The sequence below is a fragment of the Neoarius graeffei genome, chromosome 17, assembly GCF_027579695.1.
Source record: "Neoarius graeffei isolate fNeoGra1 chromosome 17, fNeoGra1.pri, whole genome shotgun sequence".
Lineage (NCBI taxonomy): Eukaryota > Metazoa > Chordata > Actinopteri > Siluriformes > Ariidae > Neoarius > Neoarius graeffei.
The window spans coordinates 18953170-18980911 of record NC_083585.1 but is presented as its reverse complement, the minus strand read 5'-3'; the positions used below and the strand labels follow the sequence as shown (position 1 = coordinate 18980911).

General features: G+C 42.2%; 2 protein-coding genes across 2 annotated transcripts; one reads left to right on the top strand and one right to left on the bottom strand.

Annotated features, from left to right (window-relative positions):
- Positions 1–5556: 5556 nt before the first annotated feature.
- Positions 5557–6531, bottom strand: LOC132901109 (odorant receptor 131-2-like). The gene has a single exon (XM_060943471.1). It carries the CDS (start codon positions 6529–6531, stop codon positions 5557–5559), a length of 975 nt encoding a protein of 324 aa, XP_060799454.1.
- Positions 6532–26558: 20027 nt separating this feature from the next.
- On the top strand, positions 26559–27536 carry LOC132864623 (odorant receptor 131-2-like). Its single transcript, XM_060898042.1, has one exon. It carries the CDS (start codon positions 26559–26561, stop codon positions 27534–27536), a length of 978 nt encoding a protein of 325 aa, XP_060754025.1.
- The last annotated feature ends 206 nt before the right edge of the window (positions 27537–27742 follow it).

Sequence of the window (27742 nt, the reverse complement as noted above, 5' to 3'; positions counted from 1 at the left end):
TTTTATTTTCTGTGGTATATGTGGCTTTTCAGCTCATTCACTCTCTCACAAATGCACACACATGCATTCTGGTCAGGAGAGAGCGCCCTTTCTCTGCTCTCTCACTCCTTTTATAGGGCGCGGTCACTGGGGCAGACACACAAACACAGGTTAACTCATGTCAGGTGCAGTGATTCTGCCACTTACCTTCCCTGACTCGGCCCTCCATTCACAGACCGATGCTTGTCCACGCCCCCGCTTCCACAATGCCATAATAATTTGGCATAAGATATTTATATCTAGATTGATTTTGTACTAATTTCGTGCAAGAGTGTCACACCTGTGCACTTTGGTGCATGCATCAGATAGATTCTCAGGCACACTCTGGACAGCGTGCATGCCAAGCAGACTCTTGCGCATGCCATAAACAGTTTCACATCAAGGCAGCAACAAAATGGTGCAGTTGGAGTCTTGCTCTTGGACTTGACTCAGACTCGACATGGATCAATAGTGGACTCAACTCGGACTTGACTCAAAATTTTATTTAATGACTAGGACTTTACTCAGACTTGAACACTGGGGACTCGAGACTGGACTCAGACTCAAGATTTAGTGACTCCACTACAACACTGGTTCCAGTGTCTCATGGACCAAATTCTCTGTCCCCACAATGCATATGCGGCAGCCGACTTAGATGACATAGTCATTGATAGTAATAACTGGGGGCAGCATTTACAGCATCTCAAGGTGGTCCTGAGGTCACTGAGGCATGCTGGGCTCACAGCAAACCCAAAAAAGTGTGCAATTGGATGGGTGGAAGTACAGTATCTGGGTCATGTGCAGGTGCATCCCCAAATTGATAAGATGCAGCGATTGTGGCCTGCCCAAAACCTAAGACCAAAAAGGGGGTGAGGCAGTTCCTGGGGCAGGCTGGCTATTATAGGCAGCTTGTGCCGAACTTTCCGGATGTCACCAGCCTGCTGACTGACCTCACTAAAAAGGGGGTGCCAGATCCGGTCCAGTGGACAGAGATGTGCAAACGGGCTTTTGCTCAGGTAAAGGCAGTTTTATGTGGGGGCCCGCTGTTGCATTCTCCTGACTTTTCTCGCCCTCTTGGTTTACAGACCAATGTGTCAGACAGAGGACTGGAGGCCGTTTTGTCCCAGGTGGTGGAGGAGGAGGAGCATCCAGTGCCATACATCAGCTGCAAGCTCTCCATGGGAGAGTCAAAGTACAGCACCATCAAAAAGGAGTATCTGGCCATCAAATGGGCAGTCCTCACTCTCTGGTACTACCTGCTAAGATTCCCATTCACCCTCTGTTCTGACCATGCCCCACTCCAGTGGCTCCACTGCATGAAGGATGCCAATGTGTGGACCACTTGTTGGTATCTGGCCCTTCAGCCCTATAAATTTGAGGTGGTCCACAGGCTGGGGGCACAGATGGTGGTGGCAGATTACCTCTCCCACTAGAGGAGGAGTCAGCTGCAGGCCGAGTTGGATGTTGGGGGGGGTATGTGGCAGTGGGGTCATGGTCAAGCATTAGCTTTGAATAGCGAGGAGTCAGGTTGAACCAGTAGGTAACATGTGACAAAGTGCACCTGTGTGTAATTACTGGCTGTTTATTAACCTGTGTCTCTGTGTGTCTTTCAAACAGCCAGGAATGAGACAGAGAGTGTGAGAGTGCACAAACGTGCGCTGTGACACCCCATCGCTTGTGTGTGTAGTGTGTTTATGTATCATTGATAGTTACTAAAAAGTGTGAACAATAAAAAGTACACACCTGTTCTGAAGCCCACTTCCAGTTCCTCTGTTTCCCAATGTCAGAGAGTTGTTACAAGGTTATATTAGATAAGACATGAAAAAACCTGCATCAGAAAAATCTAAAAAGTAATGTCAATGATCTGTCAGGATTTATTGTCAAGCTAACTGCACACAAAGCATGTGGAGCAAAGCTCCATACTTAAGAGAATATGGTAATACATTTAGTTGATTTTTGATGGTTTTTGCAATTGTAGGGAACCCAAACATAAGTGCAAGGTCACATAACTCATAAACATGACCACCAGATGACAAAATTTTTATCTTTATTTACATAAGATAGGTGGGTTTTTCATTGGTCCCAAGTTTCCAACTTTTCAATTTAAAAATACAATTTCTGGGGGAGACCGCAGACACCCAGACCCTCCCCACTTGGCAGCTTCAGCTGCTGCATGGCCTCAGTCTAGATTTTGAAAGACGTACAGTGTAATTCTCTGCATTGAGAATTGGTCTTTTTGAATTGATGAACAATTTTCTCACAAATTTTGGAATAAAGGGGTGAGCTACAACCCATCCTTACTTGCAAAGACTGAGTCTTTGGTGCATGCTCCTTTTATTCCCAATCATGACACCCTCACCTGTTACCAATTAACCTGCATATTGTGGAATCTTCCAAAATGGTGTTACTTGAATATCCTATAAACTTTCAGTCTTATTTTGTTCCTGTCCAAACTTGTTATTTTTTTTGAGTGTTGCAAGCATCAAATTCTAACATTTATATTTACAAAATCCAATTAAGTTGGTCAGTAAAACTATTGAAAATCTTTTCTTTGTACTTTTGTCAGTTAAATAAAGGTTCGCATTAATTAACAAATCACTAATTTTTGTTTTTATTGCATTTTGTAAAATATCCCAACTTTTCTGGTAATGGGGTTTGTAAATATGGAAATGCATTGCAATATAACAGCAGCTTTCATATGGCTGTAGGCTTGTAAACTCACAGGCCCTGTCAAAGCAATTGGAAAATCTTGGCATGTGAAATGCCAAAAAGTGAAACAGCTTTGGGACCAAAAGGTTGCTGGTTTGATTCCCTGGACCTGCAGGAATAGCTGGCACTGAACACTCAATTGCTCCCCAGGCTGCTCTGGTTATGTTGTGTATTGCTCTGGATAAGAGTATCTGCTAAATGCCTTGAATGAAAAGACCACAATTTATTTGTTACTTGTCAGCATGACTGGCAGAGATACCCAATCAACTAACTCCATACATACCAGAAGACGTACAGGCCCGATACGTGTGTGTGTACACACATGTACTGTACATGTTTGATAAACAATGAATCAGTCCAACGACACTTATCAGCAAGTTTAAACCTACATTATGTATATAATGAGGCACTACCAAAAAGCAGAGCTCCTGATGAGTATAAAATATGTTTATGAATAATCCCACATTATTTTTTAAATAAACACAAGATAAAAACCCATCTATCTTTTATTAATAAAGATACAAATTTCTTTGTCCAGTGTTTAAGTGTTTATCAGATACATGACCTTGGACTTATGATCAGGGTCCCTCCAGTCACAAAAGCCATCACAAATCAGGTCGATGCATTACCATATTCTCTTACATATGGAACTTCACTCTGTCCACTTTGTGTGCGGGAAGTTCAGCAATAAATCCTGACAGATTATTGACATGACTCTTTAGGTTTTTGTGATGCAGGTATTTTCTTGTCTTGGTGTTTATTTTAAAGCATGGTACAGGTATTTCTCCATGAATCTTTTACAAACAGAACAGACACACAACATACTGTTAAATTAATTATATAATGACATAGTTTTATACCTCATCAAATGAAAAATATACTGTTTATATACACTGTTAGCCAAAAGGTTTTTTTTTCTTTGACAGTAACTGTGAAATACAACCCTGATTCCAAAAAAGTTGGGACATAGTACAAATTGTAAATAAAAACAGAATGCAATAATTTACAAATCTCAAAAACTGATATTGTATTCACAGTAGAACATAGACAACATATCAAATGTCGAAAGTGAGACATTTTGAAATTTCATGCCAAATATTGGCTCATTTGAAATTTCATGACAGCAACACATCTCAAAAAAGTTGGGACAGGGGCAATAAGAGGCTGAAAAAGTTAAAGGTACAAAAAAGGAACAGCTGGAGGACCAAATTGCAACTCATTAGGTCAATTGGCAATAGGTCATTAACATGACTGGGTATAAAAAGAGCATCTTGGAGTGACAGCGGCTCTCAGAAGTAAAGATGGGAAGAGGATCACCAATCCCCCTAATTCTGCGCCGACAAATAGTGGAGCAATATCAGAAAGGAGTTCGGCAGTGTAAAATTGCAAAGAGTTTGAACATATCATCATCTACAGTGCATAATATCATCAAAAGATTCAGAGAATCTGGAAGAATCTCTTTGCGTAAGGGTCAAGGTCGGAAAACCATACTGGGTGCCCGTGATCTTCGGGCCCTTAGATGGCACTGCATCACATACAGGCATGCTTCTGTATTGGAAATCACAAAATGGGCTCAGGAATATTTCCAGAGAACTTTATCTGTGAACACAATTCGCCATGCCATCCACCGTTGCCAGCTAAAACTCTATAGTTCAAAGAAGAAGCCGTATCTAAACATGATCCAGAAGCACAGACGTCTTCTCTGGGGCAAGGCTCATTTAAAATGGACTGTAGCAAAGTGGAAAACTGTTCTGTGGTTAGACGAATCAAAATTTGAAGTTCTTTATGGAAATCAGGGACGCCGTGTCATTCGGACTAAAAAGGAGAAGGACGACCCAAGTTGTTATCAGCGCTCAGTTCAGAAGCCTGCATCTCTTATGGTATGGGGTTGCATTAGTGAGTGTGGCATGGGCAGCTTACACATCTGGAAAGACACCATCAATGCTGAAAGGTATATCCAAGTTCTAGAGCAACATATGCTCCCATCCAGATGACGTCTCTTTCAGGGAAGACCTTGCATTTTCCAACATGACAATGCCAAACCACATCCTGCATCAATTACAGCATCATGGCCGCGTAGAAGAAGGGTACGGGTACTGAGCTGGCCAGCCTGCAGTCCAGATCTTTCACCCATAGAAAACATTTGGCGCATCATAAAATGGAAGATATGACAAAAAAGACCTATGACAGTTGAGCAACTAGAATCCTACATTAGACAAGAATGGGTTAACATTCCTATCCCTAAACTTGAGCAACTTGTCTCCTCAGTCCCCAGACGTTTACAGACTGTTGTAAAGAGAAAAGGGGATGTCTCACAGTGGTAAACATGGCCTTGTCCCAACTTTTTTGAGATGTGGTGTTGTCATGAAATTTAAAATCACCTAATTTTTCTCTTTAAATGATACATTTTCTCAGTTTAAACATTTGATATGTCATCTATGTTCTCTTCTGAATAAAGTATGGAATTTTGAAACTTCCACATGATTGCATTCTGTTTTTATTTACAATTTGTACTTTGTCCCAACTTTTTTGGAACCGGGGTTGTAACATTTGATATTCAAAATTCAAACCATAACACATTTCAACAATAAGCCTTGATCAAAAAGTATTTAAGACAATGAAAAAATAAAGAGTATGTTCAGCCTAGGAAGAATATATTTTTGAAGATATTTTTTCACATTTTTGTTGTATAAATAAATTCTAATATATTCATCTCATCAAAATTTGTTAGAGGATTTTAGCACTGGAGTTTTTAAGGCATCTATTTTCATTAAACAATTTGAAAATCACATACAATAATCACATATTTAATTATCTCCTGTACTGTTTTTAAATTGGTTTTATTTTCAATTGTTTGACTTCAAGCAATGTTGGGAAATGGCAATCAGTGCCACACATAGCATAATATCTTAAAGCATTAAAAAAAAATTCATCTCTAAGACCATAAATCAATGGACTAAGACAACGTGGTGCAATCACAAAAGTAATAAACATGGAATATTTTATATTTTGCAATATACTTTCTTCAAATCTCCAATATGCCATTTCTATATATGGGTTTAAAAAGTGCATTATGCACAGAAGCAACTGAAATGCATGAAGCAGCACAGTCCTGAGACTCTTACTGGTTGATTTCTTTTTCTCAGAGGAAGCAGCTCTAGCTGCAATCATTATCTTGATGTAGGTGAAAACAATGATAATGATTAAACAAAGGAAAAGGATAATGAAAATAATGGCACGTCCGTGTGCCTGCCATGCTTCCCTTATCATTTGCTCCATAGTGCATACTGCATAGGAATACTGAGCAGCAGATGAGACTACTGTGCAATATCCTATAAAATTGAACAATGGAATTATAGAACTGATAGTCCATATGATAAAAATCCCATATAATCTGGTCCTGCCTGTGGAGATGACAGCATGTCTCAAAGGCATGCAAATCGCCACATAGCGTTCCAGACACATTGCCACCAAAGTCAGTGGTGTACAGCAGGTCAGAAAAACAGAAACTGTACAAATGATACTGCAAGGAATTATGTGCATGGCATACTGGAAATAAGCTCCAACAAAAAGCAAGTCACTTAACAGCATAAGAACAGAGTCTGCAAATAGGGTTTGTACAAACAAAATGTATCGTGTTTCTTCCCTAAAAACCTCCTTTTTAAAAAATGTGTATATCATCAAGCAGTTTATATAGAGGAAAACCCCAACCAGGATCTGCAACAACAATATTTTCTCATTCAGTGATCTTGAAAAATTAAATAAATTATTGCTTGAGTTACTGTTTGCTCCTGCACTTTGCATGTCTGTAAAGACCTGTCAGGAAAAGACCCCGTACAACACCAAAAATATACTTGTGTATGAGGAGGGAATAAACAGGCTACTGGAGGACATAAATTGTTCCAGTGTGTTCAAAGCAGCATGATAACGTTGGTAATGTTTTTCAGGTATTTATACTGTTCAGGTGGTGAGGAGGAAAAGATGGGTGTAACAGTAGTTTACCATACTCAGAGAACTACCAATATTGGTGCTGTTAGTATTAATATTTAACGATATTGTCCTTTTGATGCTGAGCTTTCCCTTGTATTTTAATGCCATTTTTTCCCAACAAAGTTAACATCTCAATTTCAACACATGAGTAGTACCAGTACATATTGAATCTTTCAATATATAATGGTAGTCATTCAGTCATGCCTTTACAAACAGCAGACCTTCTTGAAACCAATCATAACTATGAAGTAATCAAGCTTTACTCAATTTTCCATTTTATATTTCATTTCTCACTCTTCTTTATTTTTTAAATAGTAATTTGTATAAAACTGCAAACATGAGATTCAGAACAGTTTATTTCAGGGCATATGGTCCTTAAATTATTTGAGATGCAATAGGACCTGAAGTATGTTCCTATTTTCTGGTCCAACTGCTCTACTTGTCTGTTAGAATGCAGATGGTCCCCTTAGGATATTATTACCTTAAAGGGCATATCCTGGACCAATTTCGTGTTTTTTTTATATGAAAGTATGTCTCTTTACACACTCATCCAGAAGGGTAATTTTGCACAAGGCCATCTGTCTATAGCATAAAAAAATAAAATAACAAAATGAGTCTGGAAAAATCTCAAGGGAGTCTGGAGCCAGATTCGTGACGTCACGTGCAGATCCGCCAGCGGGCTAAGAGAGCTTGCATAGATTTAATGCACAGTCTGTGTAGACCAAGTTTAGCAGCTAGCGATTTTGCATTGAAATATGGAATTGTTGCCTGAACTTCTAAACCCATGGATTCATGTATGTTAGGACTGGGGACTGTCTTGGCCTCTAGAGGCTGCTGTTATTGCTTTATCTTGTCATGTTTGTTTTGGCCTCTAGAGGCCGCCACCACTTCTGTGTTTTGTGTTTGTTTTGATTGGCTGTTTCCATGTGCCTTTTACCCCCACCTGTTCTTTATTTCCTGCCCCGCCCAGTTTCTTAATTTCCCTGTGTATAAATACTTCCTCAGTTTGGTCCCTAGTCACGGGGTCTTTGTGCTGTTATGTTATCACTAGAGACCTCTGTTCCGTGTTCCTTGCCTTTGTCTTTGTGGTCTTTTGTACTTTGCTTTCTTGTGGACTTTTTGGACTTTGTATTTACCATTTTGGATCTTCTGAGCGTTTGGATTTTTGCCTTTTTTCTTATTTTTTGGCTTTTTCTTTTGACTTTGAACTTTTGGATTTTTTATTTTTTCCCGTATATCTTCTGAGCGTTTGGATTATACTTTTGTTTTGTTTTTTTTGCCTTGGATTTTTTGCATTGTAAATAAACTGTTTTTTCTACTCTACTGTTGCCTCACTCCTCTGCACTTGAGTCATTCCCCTGGTGGCCTAGTGGGGGTTTGCTGGATTACTACACCAGCGACCCGGGTTTAATTCCCAGCAAAACCCTATCAATGCTCATATATCTATTGTTACATAAATCATTTTTTCTAATCACTATTATGTATTGATATATTTCTTCATTTAGAAGAGTACTGGCTACTGTAGGAGAAAGATTTCATAAACTACACACATGGAATCGGCTAAGCAGGGTTGTATATACATTTAATGTGTTTGACAGGTCCCAAGATCTCAAGCCCTGACACGCATATCCCTTATTATGTGAAATAAAATGTAAAGAAAATGTGACCTTGGGCGCTGTGTGAGACGGCTGCTTCTCCAGTAGCTCTGTAGTTTTTAGCTCTTTAAACCTCTTTTTTCCACCTTTTTACTTTTCTGCTCTTCTTATGAAGACATAGTGTGCTTTTCTTCATATCCCATGGATATTTTTAACTTTAACACGCGACCAGGAGCCAGTTTTCTCACTTATTTGAGAGAGGAGCTGCTGGCTCTGAAAACAATGGGATGAGCTGGGATACAACACCCCAATCCCGGCCGAGCTGAGGAGGAAACCCAGGGGCTGCAAAGCCAGGGTTAAGATAAAGGCTAGGCTAGCGGTGCTACAAACCATCCATTCCCTCCATTATCATGGGGACTTTGAACTCACTGCTGAATAAGGTCGACGAGCTATCCGCATTGAACAACCAGCGGATTTACCGGGATAGCAGCTTATTTATTTTTACGGAGACATGGCTAGCACACCTTGTACCAGATGCTAACGTGAACTGCTAGCTGCTAGCATCACCATCTGTGTTTACATCCCTCCGAGGGCAAACGCAGCCACTGCATGTGAGGGGATTCAGTCTGTCATAGCAAGGCTACTTAGATACTTTGGCTGCTTTTTACCAGGCTGTTGACTGTATGGACCGTTTCACGGATACCGCCATTTTGGATTTGGGGTGGTGCACTCTGGGACCGTTTGGGGACAAACAAATGCCTGAACCAGGCAGCATGGCAAACTCTTGTGTGGTCTGATAGCATCTTTAGGTCACTCCGGTTGATCAACCGCAGCCACAAAGGACGCCACTTGACAGGACACAAATGCAACTTCAGTTCTTTTACATGATCTTTGATAACTAATCTGAAAAGAAATAAAAACATAAAGTTCAATATCTTGGCTCAGATCAACATAGCTCAGATATGTGCCACGTGAAAAAAGATAGGATTATGGGCACACCTGTGTTTACCTGTACTTCCAGGTAAGTGTGTTATGTCTTGATTTAGATCAGATATATAGGTCTACAGTCTAATAGGATTAATAAACTTAAGATTGATAATAACTTATACATTCACTTATTGTTAACCTATTTTTCAACAAATGAAACAAGCCTAGGTCCATATATTTAAATCACCATTTTGAACCGAACTCCTGAGGCCTGATGTAGATTCTAAACTAAGCAACCTTTATCCAAAAATTTCAACTAAAGGTTCAACCATGGTAATGTCATGTTTATAAAGTCCCCTCTGATCGATGATACTAAAACATTAATAATAATACCATTATAATACCATTATGGCTATAGTCTACACATAGTATAGTACTATTATATTCATAATATCACTCACCTGTCCTTATACCATTGATCATTGTTGCATTTATAAACTGCACATCGATCAGCACCACCCATTTCACTCTAGGAGTAAGACACAAACTGGCAGGACATATGAGTACGAGGCTTTTATGACTTAATTACTAACACAACGTCTACAACAAGTTTGTGTAGGCTGACATCTCGCATGGGATGCTTTGTTTGTTCCCAAACGGTCCCAGAGTGCACCACGCCAAATCCAAAATGGCGGTATCCGTGAAACAGCTGATCTTTTTAATTTCCCTGAGGGAACCCTCCCAAAGGGATCAATAAAGTTCTATCTAATCTAATCTAGTCTAATCTAATCTAAGTAAGTGTATTATCGCCCAGTGCTTTCATGTTGGTTACTTTTGTGTGTGTCAATAAATAACATTATCCGTGTACCACACAAACACAGGAACACCTAATTTAGAGTATAGTCTCTCTTATTTCTTACCCTGGCAACAGTCAACTTCTGAATCGCCGATTTTGTTGGTCCTTGGCTCTGTTGGTCATCGGCTGCTTCCGGGTGCCTCGCACAAAGCGCTCCCATTTCTCTCTCGTTGTCCAGTCTTTTGGAAAATGATGAGTACTAATCCCATCATGATTGGTGTTGCTACACCCTCCTACGATACATCTGTTAACCATTTTAATAATTATGTGATAACATTGAAGAAATTTGCAGAAAACCACCAGGTCTTTTCCTCATAAACAAACCAGCGCAGATGTAGGATTCAGAAGGAAGCGTCCCGCAAGTGACGTCACGAAAATCAACGTTTGCCAGGAAATCCAAATGCCAAGTTTTTTCAGAGGCGGACCAATTCGCCTTAAATGGCTTGATTTCAACTGAATTTTTCTGGTATTGCGCAAGGTAAAAAAAATTGCACAAAATGCAAAATGTGACAGATATTTGACCAAAGTTTAATATAAAATATGAGAATTACATTGATCTTGATCCTGATTTTACCCGCAATATGCCCTTTAAAGTTGAGCTGCTGCCTTCTATACATAGGAGGTAAACTGGCCTGCCCACTGGAGGTAAATTATTAGACACAATGTCTTCTGGTATGCCATAATGCAGAAACACTTAACTAAATCATGGTTTTCATCACTTTGGGAAGTTTAGGTAAAGTTTAGTTGTGATATCGGTAGAGATTCAAGCAGTCTAGTGGCTAAGTGTGTAGAGGTTCAGGATTGTGCACAGATATGACAATATTTAAAGATACGTCATGAGCAACATCTATACTGACCATTTTGTTGTTTTATGAATTCCCAAGTGTTCAGGACTGTGCAATATATGGCATAAGAACCATGAAACAAAATGCCAGAACCTCTGTATGATACTAAGTCCAAACTTGCAAGGTATAAAATGACCTTCTCTGGGTAATGCAGTGGTCATATCTAGTATACATTTTGGCCTAATGAACTCACTCACTACATTGATGCAAAGGAGAAAAGTACATATCTTGCTGCTTATAAAGTCCATGCGTTCATTTACAAATTGGACCTTGGTGTGAGCGCCTGGTAAACCGAAATGTTGACATGTTTCCAAATTTTTGTCACCTTTGGCAAAACATAGGTATGGGACATCTCTACTTTAATACACATCTCTCCTTTAATACATGATGGAATCTGTTCCAAACACCAAAAACTTGAAGGAGAACCAGGGAGACGAGTGAGGTGTTTGGGAGTTTATTCCAGCATACAGCCTACAGGGAGCCACAGGGGATCACTAACATATGAATCGACTGGCACCAGAATCAATTGACTTAACTGTGAAAGAGTTTGAGTTTTTATAGTAGTCTGCTTAAGGCAGTGCCTGTCATTTTCTGCCCCAGACATCCACTCTGGAGATTACGGTTCTCCCACATCAGTGCTGATCCGGATCCGGGACGGGAATTCCATCCTGCCTGCTTCCCCGTTCAGCGAGTGCTCACCTGAACTCACTTCCTGGTTTTCACCACTGCATATTTAAAGGCCGTTCTCAGACTCTGACTTTGCCAGAACATCTCATTTGCTACTCTAGCCATTTCTGCGCCCCTTTTGCTGCGCATGTTTTTTTGCTCTAGCAGTTTTTCTGGTTCATGGTTTTTTGCACTAAGCGTTTTTTTTTTCTGGTTCTTGTTTTTTTTCACTAGTGTTTGTCTTTGCCTATCTCGTGTTTTCGTCAAGTTTTTTGTCTCTTTTTACCCAGACTATTTTTGCCATTTGTTTTCTGTCTTGTTTGTTTACCTTTTTGCCACGACCTTTTTTCCCTGGATTAAATCACTTTATTTATTGGATTACTGTCTGTGTTCTGCTTTTGGATCCTTATCTCACCACACCTCCACCACCCATAACAGTGCCCCTGTACACAAAACGAGGTCCATAATGTCATGGCTTGCCAAGGTTGGTGTAGATCTTGAGTGGCCTGCACAAAACCTTGACATAGTGCCATGCCTTCTTGCCCAAGATCAGGGTTCCAAACCCGCTCTTGTGGCTAAATGGGCTCAACTCCCCATAGCCATGTTCCACAATCTAATGGAAATCTGTCCTCCTATTGTTTGCTGAAGATGAAAGAATATTCTCAATTGTCAGATTCTGCAGTCAAATTGCTCAGTCTGTTTGCATGAAGATATCAGAGCAAGGCAGCTTTTTCCAAATTGACAGCACTGAAATCGAAGTACTGAAAATGCCTCCAGGTAGGAGATGAACTCAGAGTTGTACTTACTGATCTTGAGCCTTGTATTGGGCTTCTATGCAACACGAAGCAAACACATGTCTCACTCATAAATTTGACAGAAGAACACTTCTTCTTTTGGCTGCTCCCAATTAGGGGTCACCACAGCGGATCTTTCATCTCCATTGCTTCCTGTCTTCTGCATCCTTCTCTACCACACCTGCCACTTTCATGTCCTCTCTCACCACATCCATGTATCTCCTCTTTGGCCTTCCTTGTTTCCGTGTGCCTGGCAGCTCCATCCTCAACATTCTCCTTCCAACATGCTCTGCATCTCTTCTCAGAATGTGCCCATACCATCTAAATCTCCTCTCTCTTAGCTTAATTCCCAAGCTCTCCACATGTGCTGTCCCTCTGATGTGTTTGTTCCTTATCCTGTCCAACCTTGTCACTCCCATCGCAAACCTTAACTCCATCCTCAACTCCACCACCTCCAACTTTGCCTCCTGTCTCTTCGTTAAGGATACTGTTTCCAATCCATACATCACAGCTGGTCTCACTACTGTCTTATACATCTTACCTTTCACTTTTGCTGGGACCTTCCTATCACAAATGACTCCCGAAATCTTTCTCCAACTGCTCCACCCTGCCTGCACTCTCTTTTTCACCTCACTATCGCAGCCCCCATTTTCCTGCGCAGCTGACCCCAGGTACTTGAATTCATCAACTTTCTTTGTGTCTACTCCTTGCATCTTCACTACACTCTCATCCCCATTCTCATTGATGCACATGTATTCTGTTTTGCTACTGCTCACCTTTATTCTTCTTTGTTCCAATGCATACCGCCATCTCTCCAAACCCAGCTCAACCTCCTTTCTACTTTCACCACAGATCACAATATCATCCGCAAACATCATGTTCCATGGTGGCTCTTGCCTCACTTCGTCCGTCAAGCTATCCATCACTATGGCAAACAAGAAAGGACTCAAAGCAGATCCTTGATGAAATCCCACCTTCACCTGAACCATTTAGTCATTCCAACTGCACACCTCACTGCTGTTTCACTGTTCTCATACATGTCTTGCACCACTCTAATATACTTCTCATTCGCTCCACACTTTCTCATACAATACCATAATTCATCTCTAGGCACTCTATCGTATGCCTTCAGGTCTACAAACACACAATGTAGCTTTCTCTGGCCTTACCTGTACTTCTCCATTAACATCCTTAAAGCAAAAATTGCATCCGATGTGCTCTTCCTTGGCATAAACCCATACTGCTGTTCACAGATTGCTACCTCTCTTCTCAGTCTCCCCTCCAATACCCTTTCCCATAACTTCATGGTGTGGCTCATCAATTTTATCCCTCTGTAATTACTGTAGCTCTGTACATCTCCCTTATTCTTGTATATTGGGACTAGCACACTCTTGTTCCATTCGTTCAGTATTTTCTCATTCTCTAAGATCTTATTAAACAATCTCGTTAGGAACTCCACAGCTGTCTCACCCAAATATCTCCAAACCTCAATTGGGATACCAACTGGTCCAACTGCTTTCCCAGTCTTCATTCTTTTCATGGCTGCCCTCACCTCATTCTTTCTAACCAACTCTACTTCCTGATTTGCTGTCTCCAATGAATCTGACCTTTTCTCTCTTGGATTCTCCTCATTTAATAAATCCTCAAACTACTCTTTCCACCTTCTTAATACTTCTTAATCTGACACTGTCCACTGTGCACCTGTAGAAGTTGCTGAGGAGTTTGGTGGACAGTCCAAATTTCCTCAGCTTCCTCAGGAAGAAGAGTCTCTGTTGAGCCTTCTTGATGGTCTGCTGTGTGTTGTGTGTCCAGGTGAGATCCTCACTGATGTGAGTTCCAAGGAATTTAAATGTTTTCACCCTCTCCACCTGTGTCCCGTTGATGTGCAGCGAGGCGTGCTGGTCTCTCCTCCTCTTCCTCAGGTCAATAATCATCTCCTTGGTCTTCTCAGCATTCAAGGAGAGGTTATTTTCCCGGCACCAGGAGACCAGCTGAGCCACCTCCTCCCTGTAGGCTCTCTCATCTCCGCCGGTGATCAGCCCAATGACAGTGGTGTCGTCAGCGAACTTGATGATGGAAGTGTTACTCTGGGAGGGGGTGCAGTCGTAGGTGAAGAGGGTGTACAGGAGTGGACTGAGCACACAGCCTTGGGGGGTCCCTGTGCTCACTGTCTTGGTGCTGGATGTTCTGGTACCGACTCTGACAGTCTGGGGTCTGTTTATGAGAAAGTCCAGAACCCAGCAGCAGAGGGAGGATGTCAGTCCAAGGGTGGAGAGCTTCTCAGTTAGTCTGCAGAGGATGACGATGTTGAAGGCTGAACTGTAGTCCACAAACAGCATTCGAACATAGGTGTCCCTGTGTTCCAGGTGTGACAAGGCTGTGTGGATGGCTGCATTGACGGCATCATCAGTTGAACGGTTCTGATGATATGCAAATTGAAGGGGTCTATTGTGTCTGGGATGTCCTTTTTGATGTATGACATGACTATCCTCTCAAAACACTTCATTACAACTGAAGTGAGTGCAATTGGGTGATAGTCATTCAGGCATGTTATATTGTTTTTCTTTGGGAGGGGCACTATGGTGGTGGTCTTGAAGCATGTGGGCACAGAAGACATGGAGAGGGACAGGTTGAAAATGTCTGTGAAGACCTCTGCTAACTGTATGGAGCAGGCCCTCAAAGCACGGCCAGGGATGTTGTCAGGGCCAGCTGCCTTTCGGGGGTTAGTCCTCCTGAAGACCTTGCTCACCTCGGTTATGGTCACAGTAGGTGAAGAGCTCTGTGCTGCCTCTGTTGGTAGAATCCCTCTGTGTTGGTTGGTGTTGAGGGTGTCGAAGCGAGCATAGAACTTGTTCAGCTCATCTGGTGATGTGTTGTGGTTGGCTGTGACCCTGCTGTTCTTGTGCTGAAAATTGGTGATGTGTTGCAGGCCCTGCCACATGCATCTGGAGTCTGAGGTATTGTAATATCCTTCCAGCTTCAGTCTGTACTGCCTCTTGGCTTCCCTGATGGATCTGCATAGGTCATATCTGGCCTTTTTATATCCATCTGCGTCACCAGAGGCAAAAGCGGTGGAGCATGCATGTAGCATGGAGTGTACTTCACTGTTAATCCAAGATTTTTGGTTAGGATATATTTTGCAGCACTTGGTGGGGACAATGTCATTAATACACGTACTGATGTAGCTGGTGACCACAGATGCATATTCCTCTAAATCCACAGAACAGTCTTCTCTCAAAGCAGCAGTCTTAAACACATCCCAGTTTGTAGAACTGAAGCAGTCCTGGAGCACCAGATCAGTCTCTTCATTCCAAACTTTAACAGTTTTACTCACTGGGGGGGCTTGTTTGAGAAGGGCCTTGTAAGCTGGGTAGAGGAACACAGATGTGGTCAGACTGTCCAAAGTGGGGGTGGGGCACAGCCTTGTAGCCATTTCTCACATTGCTGTAGACATAGTCCAGGATGTTGTTGTCCCTTGTCAGAAAGCTCACGTGTTGATGGTACTTCGGTAGCACAGTCCTGAGGTTGCAATGATTAAAATCCCTGGCCACGATGAACACGGAATCTGGGTGTATGGTCTCGTGTTTGCCGATGATGTCATGTAGTAGTCCTAGCACTGTAGTGCGGTCGGCCTGTGGCGGGATGTAAACAGCCAGCATAAACACAGCACTGAACTCCCTCGGTAGATAAAAGGGTCTGCACTTCACCATCACCACTTCAATGTCTGCACAACAGTGTTTTTCAACCACCTGTACGTCTGTACACCATCTGTTGTTAACATAAACACACACACCGCCACCTTTGTTTTTACCAGAAGCAGATGTGCAGTCTCCGCGGTGCATGGAGTGGGTCTGTAGTTCAATGGCCGGGTCTGGCAGGCTTGCAGTAGTCCAGGTTTCCATAAAAATCAGGGCACAACACTCTCTGATCTCACGTTGAGATGTTATCCTGGTTCTCAGCTCATCCATCTTATTCTCAAGCGAGCAAACATTAGCTAGCAGAAGGCTAGGTAGCAGTGGTCTTGTAGCTCTAGCCTTTAGCCTAGCATGTAGCCCGCCTCTCTTACCGTGCCTCCGTTTTGGGTGCGTGGATCGTCAGCTGTTTCGCCAACTCGAGTCTGGTGATGATGCGGCCTGCCGGATGGTGTCAGTGTGGCTCCGGTCTGTGTCAGCGAGAAGAAAGCTACAGTCCAGAAGGACTGGACTGGGCCTGTGGTGAATTTTACCAATGTCCAGAAGTGTGTCTTTGCTGTAGGTTAGAGCCCTGCACTCCCGCTGGAGTCTCGCGGGACTCGCGGGACCCGCCGCAAAGCAGTGCGGCGTGGGACAAATTTTGAAAGCTCATTGCGGGTGCGGGCGGGAGCAGGAGTGCACATATGCGGGCGCGGGCGGGAGCAGGAGTGCACATATGCAGGCACAGGCGGGAGCAGTGATAAGCTGCAGTCCCGCTAACTAAAAACGTGTTTAAAATGAAATTTATAAATTATTAATTTATGTCTATCATATATAATTTGTGCTGGATATTTTATATGGCATTAATAAAAACATTTTAAGATGCCTAAATTTGCAGAGAGAGTCAGATTGCCAGATTGAGTGAGGAATGGCATCTTAAATTTGCCATTGATCACCCTAATGGGCAATCGTTTGATCACTCTAATGACTCGCCATTCACACCCAGACTCCAGTGACCCACACTAACATGATGCCTCAATGACACCTTAGATGAGCTGGTCATCAGAATTCTGATTCTGATTCTGATCCAGGAGAGGATAAATAACTCTTGTACGTTTCCGATTCCTTTCATCTTCCGTGTTTGAAATCTCCGATCATGGCAGAAGAGCAGAGCTCCTTTACTGAAGCTCACAGTGCTTCAAAAGTAAGTGCTGCTTTAAAAAGAGGTACATTTACCGTTAAAAAGTCAAGAGTCCTGAAATCGGACATTTTAGTTAGAAATGCTTTACAAATGTAAACTGGGTTAGCCTAATGTTTTGTATGGCTGAACAATAAATATACCAAATTTCCACTTGGAATTACGTGCTCGCCTGTCTTTTTATTATTATTATTATTATTATTATTATTATTATTATTATTAGAGACACTGACGAAGGCAACAGCCGAAACATTTGTCTCCTTCTGCTGCTAAAAACAACTGAAAAGAAATGTAACTAAAAGAATAAGTTCAAGAGTGTGATCCATCTCTCCTTTCACACTAATTATTCATAGGAGACGCACCACGGGAGAGCACATACTTAAATGATTAGCCTACTTAAATAATTATTATTATTAGGTCTACATGCTGCCATTTCAACATTCTGAATTCAGAAACAAGGTAAATAATAACAAACGTGAACGTGAGCTGTAGATATTTATGCTCAAATCCACTCAAAGTAGGGGGCGGGGCACTATCACGCTGTGTTAAGACAAGAACTTTCCTGAGAAATAACGTGAAAGTCTGCTTCATGTGGGATTTGCAAGCGGGAGCGGGACAAAATATGGCAGGCGCGGGCGGGAGCGGGACTGAAAATCATAATTCTTTGCAGGCGCGGGCGGGAGCGGGACTGAAAAATCATAATTCTTTGCGGGCGCGGGCGGGAGCGGGACTGTACAATGCGGGCGTGGGCGGGAGCGGGACTGAAAAATCCGACCCGCGCAGACCTCTACTGTAGGTGATGGCCCCTCCCGAGTGTGATGATGATGTGGACTTCCTCAATGAACTCAATAACTTCTTTGGGAGGTTTGAGGCACTAAATACGGTGGCGCTTGAAAGTTTGTGAACCATTTAGAATTTTCTATATTTCTATATAAATATGACCTGAAACATCATCAGATTTTCACACAAGTCCTAAAAGTAGATAAAGAGAACCCAATTAAACAAATGAGACAAAATTATTATACATGGTCATTTATTTATTGAGGAAAGTGATCCAATATTACATATCACTGAGAGGCAAAAGTATATGAACCTCTAGGATTAGCAGTTAATTTGAAGATGAAATTAGAGTCAGTTGTTTTCAATCAATGGAATGACAATCAGGGGTGGGTGGGCACCCTGTTTTATTTAAAGAACGGGTCTATCAAAGTCTGGTCTTCACAACATGTTTGTGGAAGTGTATCATGGCACAAACAAAGGAGATTTCTGAGGACCTCAGAAAAAGTGTTGCTGATGCTCATCAGGCTGGAAAAGGTGACAAAACAATGTCTAAAGAGTTTGGACTCCACCAATCCACAGTCAGACAGATTTTGTACAAATGGAGGAAAATCAAAACCATTGTTACCCTCCCCAGGAGTGGTTGACCAACAAAGATCACTCCAAGAGCAAGGCGTGTAATAGTCGGCGAGGTCACAAAGGAGCCCAGAGTAACTTCTAAGCAACTGAAGGCCTCTCTCACATTGGCTAATGTTAATGTTCATGAGTCCACCATCAGGAGAACACTGAACAACAATGGTGTGCATGGCAGGGTTGCAAGGAAAAAGCCACTGGTCTCCAAAAAGAACATTGCTGCTCATCTGCAGTTTGCTAAAGATCACGTGGATAAGCCAGAAGTCTATTGGAAAAATGTTTTGTGGACTGATGAGACCAAAATAGAAATTTTTGGTTTAAATGAGAAGTGTTATGTTTGGAGAAAGGAAAACACTGCATTCCAGCATAAGAACCTTATCCCATCTGTGAAACATGGTGGTGGTAGTATCATGATTTGGGCCTGTTTTCCTGCATCTGGGCCAGGATGGCTTGCCATCATTGATGCAACAATGAATTTTGAATTATACCAGTGAATTCTAAAGGAAAATGTCAGGACATCTGTCCATGAACTGAATCTCAAGAGAAGGTGGGTCACGCAGCAAGGCAATGACCCTAGGCACACAAGTTGTTCTACCAAAGAATGGTTAAAGAAGAATAAAGTTAATGTTTTGGAATGGCCAATCAAAGTCCTGACCTTAATCCACTTGAAATGTTGTGGAAGGACCTGAAGCAAGCAGTTCATGTGAGGAAACCCACCAATATCCCAGAGTTGAAGCTGTTCTGTACAGAGGAATGAGCTAAAATTCCTCTAAGCTGGTGTGCAGGACTGATCAACAGTTACTGGAAATGTTTAGTTGCAGTTATTGCTGCGCAAGGGGGTCACACCAGATACTGAAAGCAAAGGTTCACATACTTTTGCTACTCACAGATACAGTGGGGCAAAAAAGTATTTAGTCAGCCACCAATTGTGCAAGTTCTCCCACTTAAAAAGATGAGAGAGGCCTGTAATTTTCATCATAGGTATACCTCAACTATGAGAGACAAAATGGGGGGAAAGAATCCAGGAAATCACATTGTCTGATTTTTAATGAATTAATTGGTAAATTCCTCGGTAAAATAAGTATTTGGTCACCTACAAACAAGCAAGATTTCTGGCTCTCACAGACCTGTAACTTCTTCTTTAAGAGGCTCCTCTGTCCTCCACTCGTTACCTGTATTAATGGCACCTGTTTGAACTCGTTATCAGTATAAAAGACACCTGTCCACAACCTCAAACAGTCACACTCCAAACTCCACTATGGCCAAGACCAAAGAGCTGTCAAAGGACACCAGAAACAAAATTGTAGACCTGCACCAGGCTGGGAAGACTGAATCTGCAATAGGTAAGCAGCTTGGTGTGAAGAAATCAACTGTGGGAGCAATTATTAGAAAATGGAAGACATACAAGACCACTGATAATCTCCCTCGATCTGGGGCTCCACGCAAGATCTCACCCCGTGGGGTCAAAATGATCACAAGAATGGTGATCAAAAATCCCAGAACCACACGGGAGGACCTAGTGAATGACCTTCAGAGAGCTGGGACCAAAGTAACAAAGGCTACCATCAGTAACACACTATGCCGCCAGGGACTCAAATCCTGCAGTGCCAGACGTGTCCCCCTGCTTAAGCCAGTACATGTCCAGGCCCATCTGAAGTTTGCTAGAGAGCATTTGGATGATCCAGAAGAGGATTGGGAGAATGTCATATGGTCAGATGAAACCAAAATAGAACTTTTTGGTAAAAACTCAACTTGTCGTGTTTGGAGGAGAAAGAATGCTGAGTTGCATCCAAAGAACACCATACCTACTGTGAAGCGTAGGGGTGGAAACATCATGCTTTGGGGCTGTTTTTCTGCAAAGGGACCAGGACGACTGATCCGTGTAAAGGAAAGAATGAATGGGGCCATGTATCGTGAGATTTTGAGTGAAAACCTCCTTCCATCAGCAAGGGCATTGAAGATGAAGCGTGGCTGGGTCTTTCAGCATGACAATGATCCCAAACACACTGCCCGGGCAATGAAGGAGTGGCTTCGTAAGAAGCATTTCAAGGTCCTGGAGTGGCCTAGCCAGTCTCCAGATCTCAACCCCATAGAAAATCTTTGGAGGGAGTTGAAAGTCCGTGTTGCCCAGCGACAGCCCCAAAACATCACTGCTCTAGAGGAGATCTGCATGGAGGAATGGGCCAAAATACCAGCAACAGTGTGTGAAAACCTTGTGAAGACTTACAGAAAACGTTTGACCTCTGTCATTGCCAACAAAGGGTATATAACAAAGTATTGAGATGAACTTTTGTTATTGACCAAATACTTATTTTCCACCATAATTTGCAAATAAATTCTTTAAAAATCAGACAATGTGATTTTCTGGATTTTTTTTCTCATTTTGTCTCTCATAGTTGAAGTGTACCTATGATGAAAATTACAGGCCTCTATCATCTTTTTAAGTGGGAGAACTTGCACAATTGGTGACTGACTAAATACTTTTTTGCCCCACTGTATATGATTGGATCATTTTCCTCAATAAATAAATGATCAAGTATAATATTTTTGTCTCATTTGTTTAACTGGGTTCTCTTTATCTACTTTTAGGACTTGTGTGAAAATCTGATGTTTGAGGTCATATTTATGCAGAAATATAGAAAATTCTAAAGGGTTCACAAACTTTCAAGCATCACTGTATAAGCCTAAGCTAGTTGCTTGCAGTTCATATTGAATAGAGCTGTCATCAGTGTGAAACTTAATGGTGCCAAATTTGAGAATGGAACGCAAGGCAACAGGGAACTTTCTGCAACATTTGCAACAGAACATTTCCTGTTGCTTGGCATTCTATTTTCACATTAATAATAATAATAATAATAATAATAATAATAATAATAAACTTTGTTTGCCAGGTATGTGAACACACATAAGGAATTTGACTCCGGTTTCACTTAGCACTCCTAGTACAATTAGATAAAAAGCGTAGAAAAAAACAAAAAGCTATGTACATGTAGAAAGGTAATTATATGTATAGACAACATCGTGCAAGGATGAATTAGTAAATATAAATATACAGTGTGCACAGAATGACAGTATGAGTGTGCAGATATTTCACAGTTGATGTTACTGATATTTGAGTCCGGTTTTAGCTGTTTGTCACAGAGACAACCTGAGGGGAAAAAAATGTTCTTGTGTCTGGTTGTTTTTGCGTATGGTTTTCTGTAGCATCTCCCAGAGGGGAGAATTTTAAACAGTTTGTAACCAGGGTGTGATGGGTCTGCAGAGATGTTACCTGCCTGTTTCCTGACTCTGGACAGGTACAGGTCTTGGATAGAGGGCAGGCTGACACCAATAATTTTCTCTGCAGACCCTATTGTCCATTGCAATCTGTTCTTGTCCTTTTTGGTGACCGATCCAAACCAAACAGTGATGGAAGAGCATTATGAGTGAGACACATGTGCTTGCTTCTTGTTGCATAGAAGCCCAATACAAGGCTCAATATTAGTAAGTACAACTCTGAATTCACCCCTCCTTGAATCACCACCTTAATGTGGTGGAGAGGTTTGAGTACCTCAGGGATTCTAGGAGCTATGTTTTCGGGGCATTTGTCCCAGTAGGGCCTCCCAAGGCAAACAGGTCCTAGCTGAGAGGTCAGACAAAGAGCGGTTCAAAATGACCCTTATGAAAGGAAAAACAGGTATCCGAGTAGCCTCTCCCGGACCAGGGATACCGAGGCCCCACCCTGGCACCAGGCCTGGGGGAGGGGCTCGTCGGCGATCACCTGGTGGCCTGGCCTATGTCCGTGGGACCTGGCCAGGCCCAGCCTGAATGAGCAACACGGAACCACTCTTCTGTGGACCCACCACCTGCAGGAGGTGCTGTAAGGGTCCAGTGCACTGTGGATCAGGTGGCAGCCAAAGGCGGAGGCACAGGTGTACTGATCCCTGGCTGACAAAACTGGCTTTTGGGACATGGAATGTCACCTATCTGGTGGGAAAAAGCCTGAGCTTGTGCATAAGGTTGAGCGGTACCAACTAGATATAGTTGGGCTCACCTCAACGCATAGCTTGGGATCTGGAACCAATTTCCTGGAAAGGGGTTGGACTCTCTTCTATGCTGGAGTTGCCAAGGGTCAGCGGTGCCAGGCAGGGATGAGGCTATTGGTAGCCCCCCAGTTCAGCGCACTAACATTGGAGTTCTCCCCAGTGAATGAGAGGGTCGTTTCCCTGAGCCTTCAGGTTGGGTAACAGTCTCTGACTGTCATTTGTGCTTATGCGCCAAATGGTAGTTCAGAGTACCCGGCCTTCTTGGAGTCCTTGAGTGGGGTGCTAGACAGTGCATCACGAGGGGACTCCGTTGTTTTACTGGGGGACTTCAATGCTCACGTGGGCAATGACGGTGAGACCTGAAGGGGTGAGATTGGGAGGAACGGCCTGCCCGAGCTGAACCTGAGTGGTGTTCAGTTGTTGGACTTCTCTGCCATGCACGGTTTAGCCATAATGAACACCATGTTTGAGCATAAGGGTGTCCATAAGTGCACGTGGCACAAGGACACCCTAGGCCGTAGATCAATGATTGACTTTGTAGTCATTTCATCTGATCTATGACACCCTAGGCCGTGTCTTGGACACTCGGGTGAAGAGAGGAGCAGAGCTGTCGACTGATCACTACCTGGTGGCGAGCTGGATCAAATGGCAGGGAGGAGGTCGGACAGACCTGGCTCCCATCTGTTGGATCTTCAACTGCCACATCCAGCAGAGCTTCAATTGCATACGGGGGGAGGATGGGGACATTGAGTCCGAGTGGACCATGTTCTTATTTATTTATTTAACTTCACCTAATAATAGGTGTTCCGCACCTCCATTGCTGAGGCGGCCGTGCACAGCTGTAGCTGCAAGGTTGTTGGTGCCTCTTGTGGCGGTAATCCCCAAACCCAGTGGTAGATACTTGTGGTGAGGGGAGTCGTCAAGCTGAAGGAGTCCTATCGGGCTTGGTTAGACTGTGGGTCTCTAGAGGCAGCTGACAGATACCGACAGGCCAAGCAGAATGCTGCTCTGGTGGTCACTGAAGCAAAAACTCGGGTGTGGGAGGAGTTCGGTGAGGCCATGGAAAGTGACTTTCGGTTGGTCTCGAAGAGATTCTGGCAAACCCTCCAGCGCCTCAGGAAGGGGAAACAGTGCTCTGTCCTTACTGTTTACAGCAAGGATGGAGTGCTGTTGACCTCAACTGGGGACATCATCCAACGGTGGAAGGAATATTTTGAGGATCTCCTTAATCCCGCCTTCATGTTATCCGAGGAGGATGGAGAGTCTGAGGGTGCTTGGGAGGACTCTCCCATCACAGGGGCTGAGGTTGCCAAGGTGGTTAAAAAGCTCCTTAGTGGCTGGGCTCTGGGGGTGGATGAGATTTGTCCTGAGTTCCTGAAGGCACTGGATGTTGTTGGGCTGTCTTGGCTGACATGCCTCTTCAACATTGCGTAGAGGTCAGGGACAGTGCCTCTGGATTGGCAGACTAGGGTGGTGGTCCCCCTTTTTAAAAAAGGGGGACCAGAGAGTGTGTTCCAACTATAGGGGGCTCATACTTCTCAGCCTCCCTGGGAAAGCCTATGCTGGGGTGCTGGAGAGGAGAGTCCGGTCGATAGTCGAACCTCAGATTCAGGAAGAACAATGCAGTTTTTGTGATGGTTGTGGAACACTGGACCAGCTCTTTACCCTTGCAAGGGTACTGGAGGGTGCATGGGAGTTTGCCCAACCGGTCTACATGTGTTTTGTGGACCTGGAGAAGACTTATGACCATGTCCCTTGTGGTGCCCTGTGGGGGGTGCTTTGGGAGTATGGGGTTCAGGACCCACTACTGTGGGCCATTCAGACCCTGTATGACTGGAGCAGGAGTTTGGTTCGCATTGTCGGCAGTAAGTCGGACTCATTCCCAATGCATGTAGGACTCCACCAGGACTGCCCTTTGTCACCGGTTTGGTTCATAACTTTTATGGACAGAATTTCTAGGTGCAGCCAAGGGGCAGAGGGTGTCTGGTTTGGTGGCAGCAGGAACATGGCTCTGCTTTTTGCGGATGATGTGGTCCTGTTGGCTTCATCAATCTGTGACTTACAGCATGCTCTGGGATGGTTTGCATCCAAGTGCGAAGCGGCTGGGATGAGGATCAGCACCTCCAATTCCGTGGCCATGGCGCTCAGCCAGAAATGTATGACCAGAAATGTTTTTGAAGTTGTTTTCGATTAATAAAGTTATTTTTCATCTACAACAGTGTTTTTGTGATTTTTCTATATAAATATAAAAATATAAAGTTCTGAACAAGTTAGAGAAAGAATATCAAAATATCCAATTTTGACCTATATTTGTCCAAGATGCCTGGCACATTACAATTAATTATGGTTGGCAGCCAAGGGGTTAAACATACTGCGATAAAAACTCAAAATCTTTCACAGTTAAGTCAATTGATTCTGGTGCCAGTCGATTCATATGTTAGTGATCCCCTGAGGCTCCCTGTAGGCTGTATGCTGGAATAAACTCTAAGACACCTCACTCATCTCCCTGGTTCTCCTTCAAGTTTTTGATGTTTGCAACAGATTCCATCATGTATTAAAGGAGAGATGTGTATTAGAGATGTCCCATACCTGTCTCTTGAAAAAGGTGGGAAAAATTTGGAAACACGTCAACATTTTGGTTTACCACCCGCTCACACCAAGGTCCAATTTGTAAATGAATGCATGGACTTTGTAAGCAGCAAGATATGTACTTTTCTCCTTTGCATCAATGTACTGAGTGAGTTCATTAGGTCAAAATGTCTACTAGATATGACTACTGCATTACCCAGAGAGGGTCATTTTATACCTTGCAAGTTTGGACTTAGTATCATATAGAGGTTCTGGCATTTTGTTTCATGGTTCTTATACCATATATTGCTCAGTCCTGAACACTTGGGAATTCATAGAACAACAAAATGGTCAGTATGGGCATTGCTCATGACATAACTTTAAATATTGTCATATCTGTGCACAATCCTGAACCTCTACACACTTAGCCACTAGACTGCTTGAATCTCGACCAATATCACAACTAAACTTTACCTAAAATTCCCAAAGTGATGGAAACCACGATTTAGTTAAGTGTTTCTGCATTATGGCATACCAGAAGACATTGTGTCTAATAATTTACCTCCAGTGGGCAGGCCAGTTTACCTCCTATGTATAGAAGGCAGCAACTCAACTTTAAGATAACAATATCCTAAGGGGACCATCTGCATTCTAACAGACAAGTAGAGCAGTTGGACCAGAAAATTGGAACATACTTCAGGTCCTATTGCATATCAAATAATTTAAGGACCATATGCCCTGAAATAAACTGTTCTGAATCTCATATTTGCAGTTTTATGCAACTTACTACTTAAAAATACAAGAATAGTGAGAAATGAAATAGAAAATGGAAAATTGAGTAAAGCTTGATTACTTCATATTTATGATTGGTTTCAAGAAGGTCTGCTGTTTGTAAATGCATGACTGAATGATTACCATTATATATTGAAAGATTCAATATGTACTGTTACTAATCATATGTTGAAATTGAGATGTTAACTTTGTTGGGGGAAAAAATGGCATTAAAATACAAGGGAAAGCTCAGCATCAAAAGGACAACATCATTAAATATTAATACTAACAGCACCAATATTGATAGTTCTCTGAGCATGGTAAACTACTGTTACACCCATCTAATTCCTCCTCACCACCTGAACAGTATAAATACCTTCAAAATATGACCAACGTTATCATGCTGCTTTGCACACACTGGAATGATTTATGTTGTTTATTCTCTCCCCATACACATAAGTATATTTTTGGTGTTGTACGGTGTCTTTTCCTTTTAGGTCTTTTATTTTACAGACATGCAAAGTGCAGGAGCAAACAGTAACTCAAGCAATATTTTGTTATTTAATTTTTCAAGACCACTGAATGAGAAAATATTGTTGTTGCAGGTCCTGGTTGGGGTTTTCCTCTATATAAACTGCTTGATGATATACACATTTTTTAAAAAGGAGGTTTTAAGGGAAGAAACGCGATACATTTTGTTTGTACAAACCCTATTTGCAGACTCTGCTCTTATGCTGTTAAGTGACTTGCTTTCAGTTGGAACTTACTTTCAGTATGCCATGCACATAATTCCTTGCAGTATCATTTGTACAGTTTCGGGTTTTCTGACCTGCTGTACACCACTGACTTTGGTGGCAATGTGTCTAGAACGCTACGTGGCGATTTGCATGCCTTTGAGACATGCTGTCATCTCCACAAGCAGGACCAGATTATATGGGGTTTTAATCATATGGACTATCAGTTTTATCATTCCAATGTTCAATTTCATAGGATATTGGGCAGTAATCCCACCTGCTGCTCAGTACTCCTATGCAGTGTGCACTGTGGAGCTAATTTTAGGTGAAGCATGGCAGGTACACGGACGTGCCATTATTTTCATTATCCTTTTCCTTTGTTTAATCATTATCATTGTCTTCACCTACATCAAGATAATGATTGCAGCTAGAGCTGCTTCCTCTGAGAAAAAGAAATCAACCAGTAAGAGTCTCAGGACTGTGATGCTTCATGCATTTCAGTTGTTTCTGTGCATAATGCAGTTTTTAAACCCATATATAGAAATGGCATATTGGAGGGTTGAAGAAATGATGTTGCGGAATATAAAATATTCCATGTTTATTGCTTTTGTAATTGTTCCACGTTGTCTCAGTCCATTGATTTATGGTCTCAGAGATGAAATTTTTTTTCATGCTTTAAGACATTATGCTATGTGTGGCACTGATTGCCATTTCCCAACATTGCTTGAACTAAAAAAATTGAAAATAAGGCCAATTTAAAAACAATACATGAGATAACTAAATAAGTGATTATTGCATGTGATTTTCAAATTGTTTGATTAAAACATATGCCTTAATAATTACAATGCTAAAATCCTCTTCCAAATTTCGATGAGATGAATATATTGGAATTTATTTATACAACAAAAATGTGGAAAAATATATTCAAAAATATATTCCTCTTAGGCTGAACATACTCTATAATT

Coding starts and splice junctions, on each gene's coding strand:
- LOC132901109 (XM_060943471.1), bottom strand. CDS start 6,531: ATGCAAAGTGCAGGAGCAAACAGTAACTCAAGCAATAATTTATTTAAT.
- LOC132864623 (XM_060898042.1), top strand. CDS start 26,559: ATGCAAAGTGCAGGAGCAAACAGTAACTCAAGCAATATTTTGTTATTT.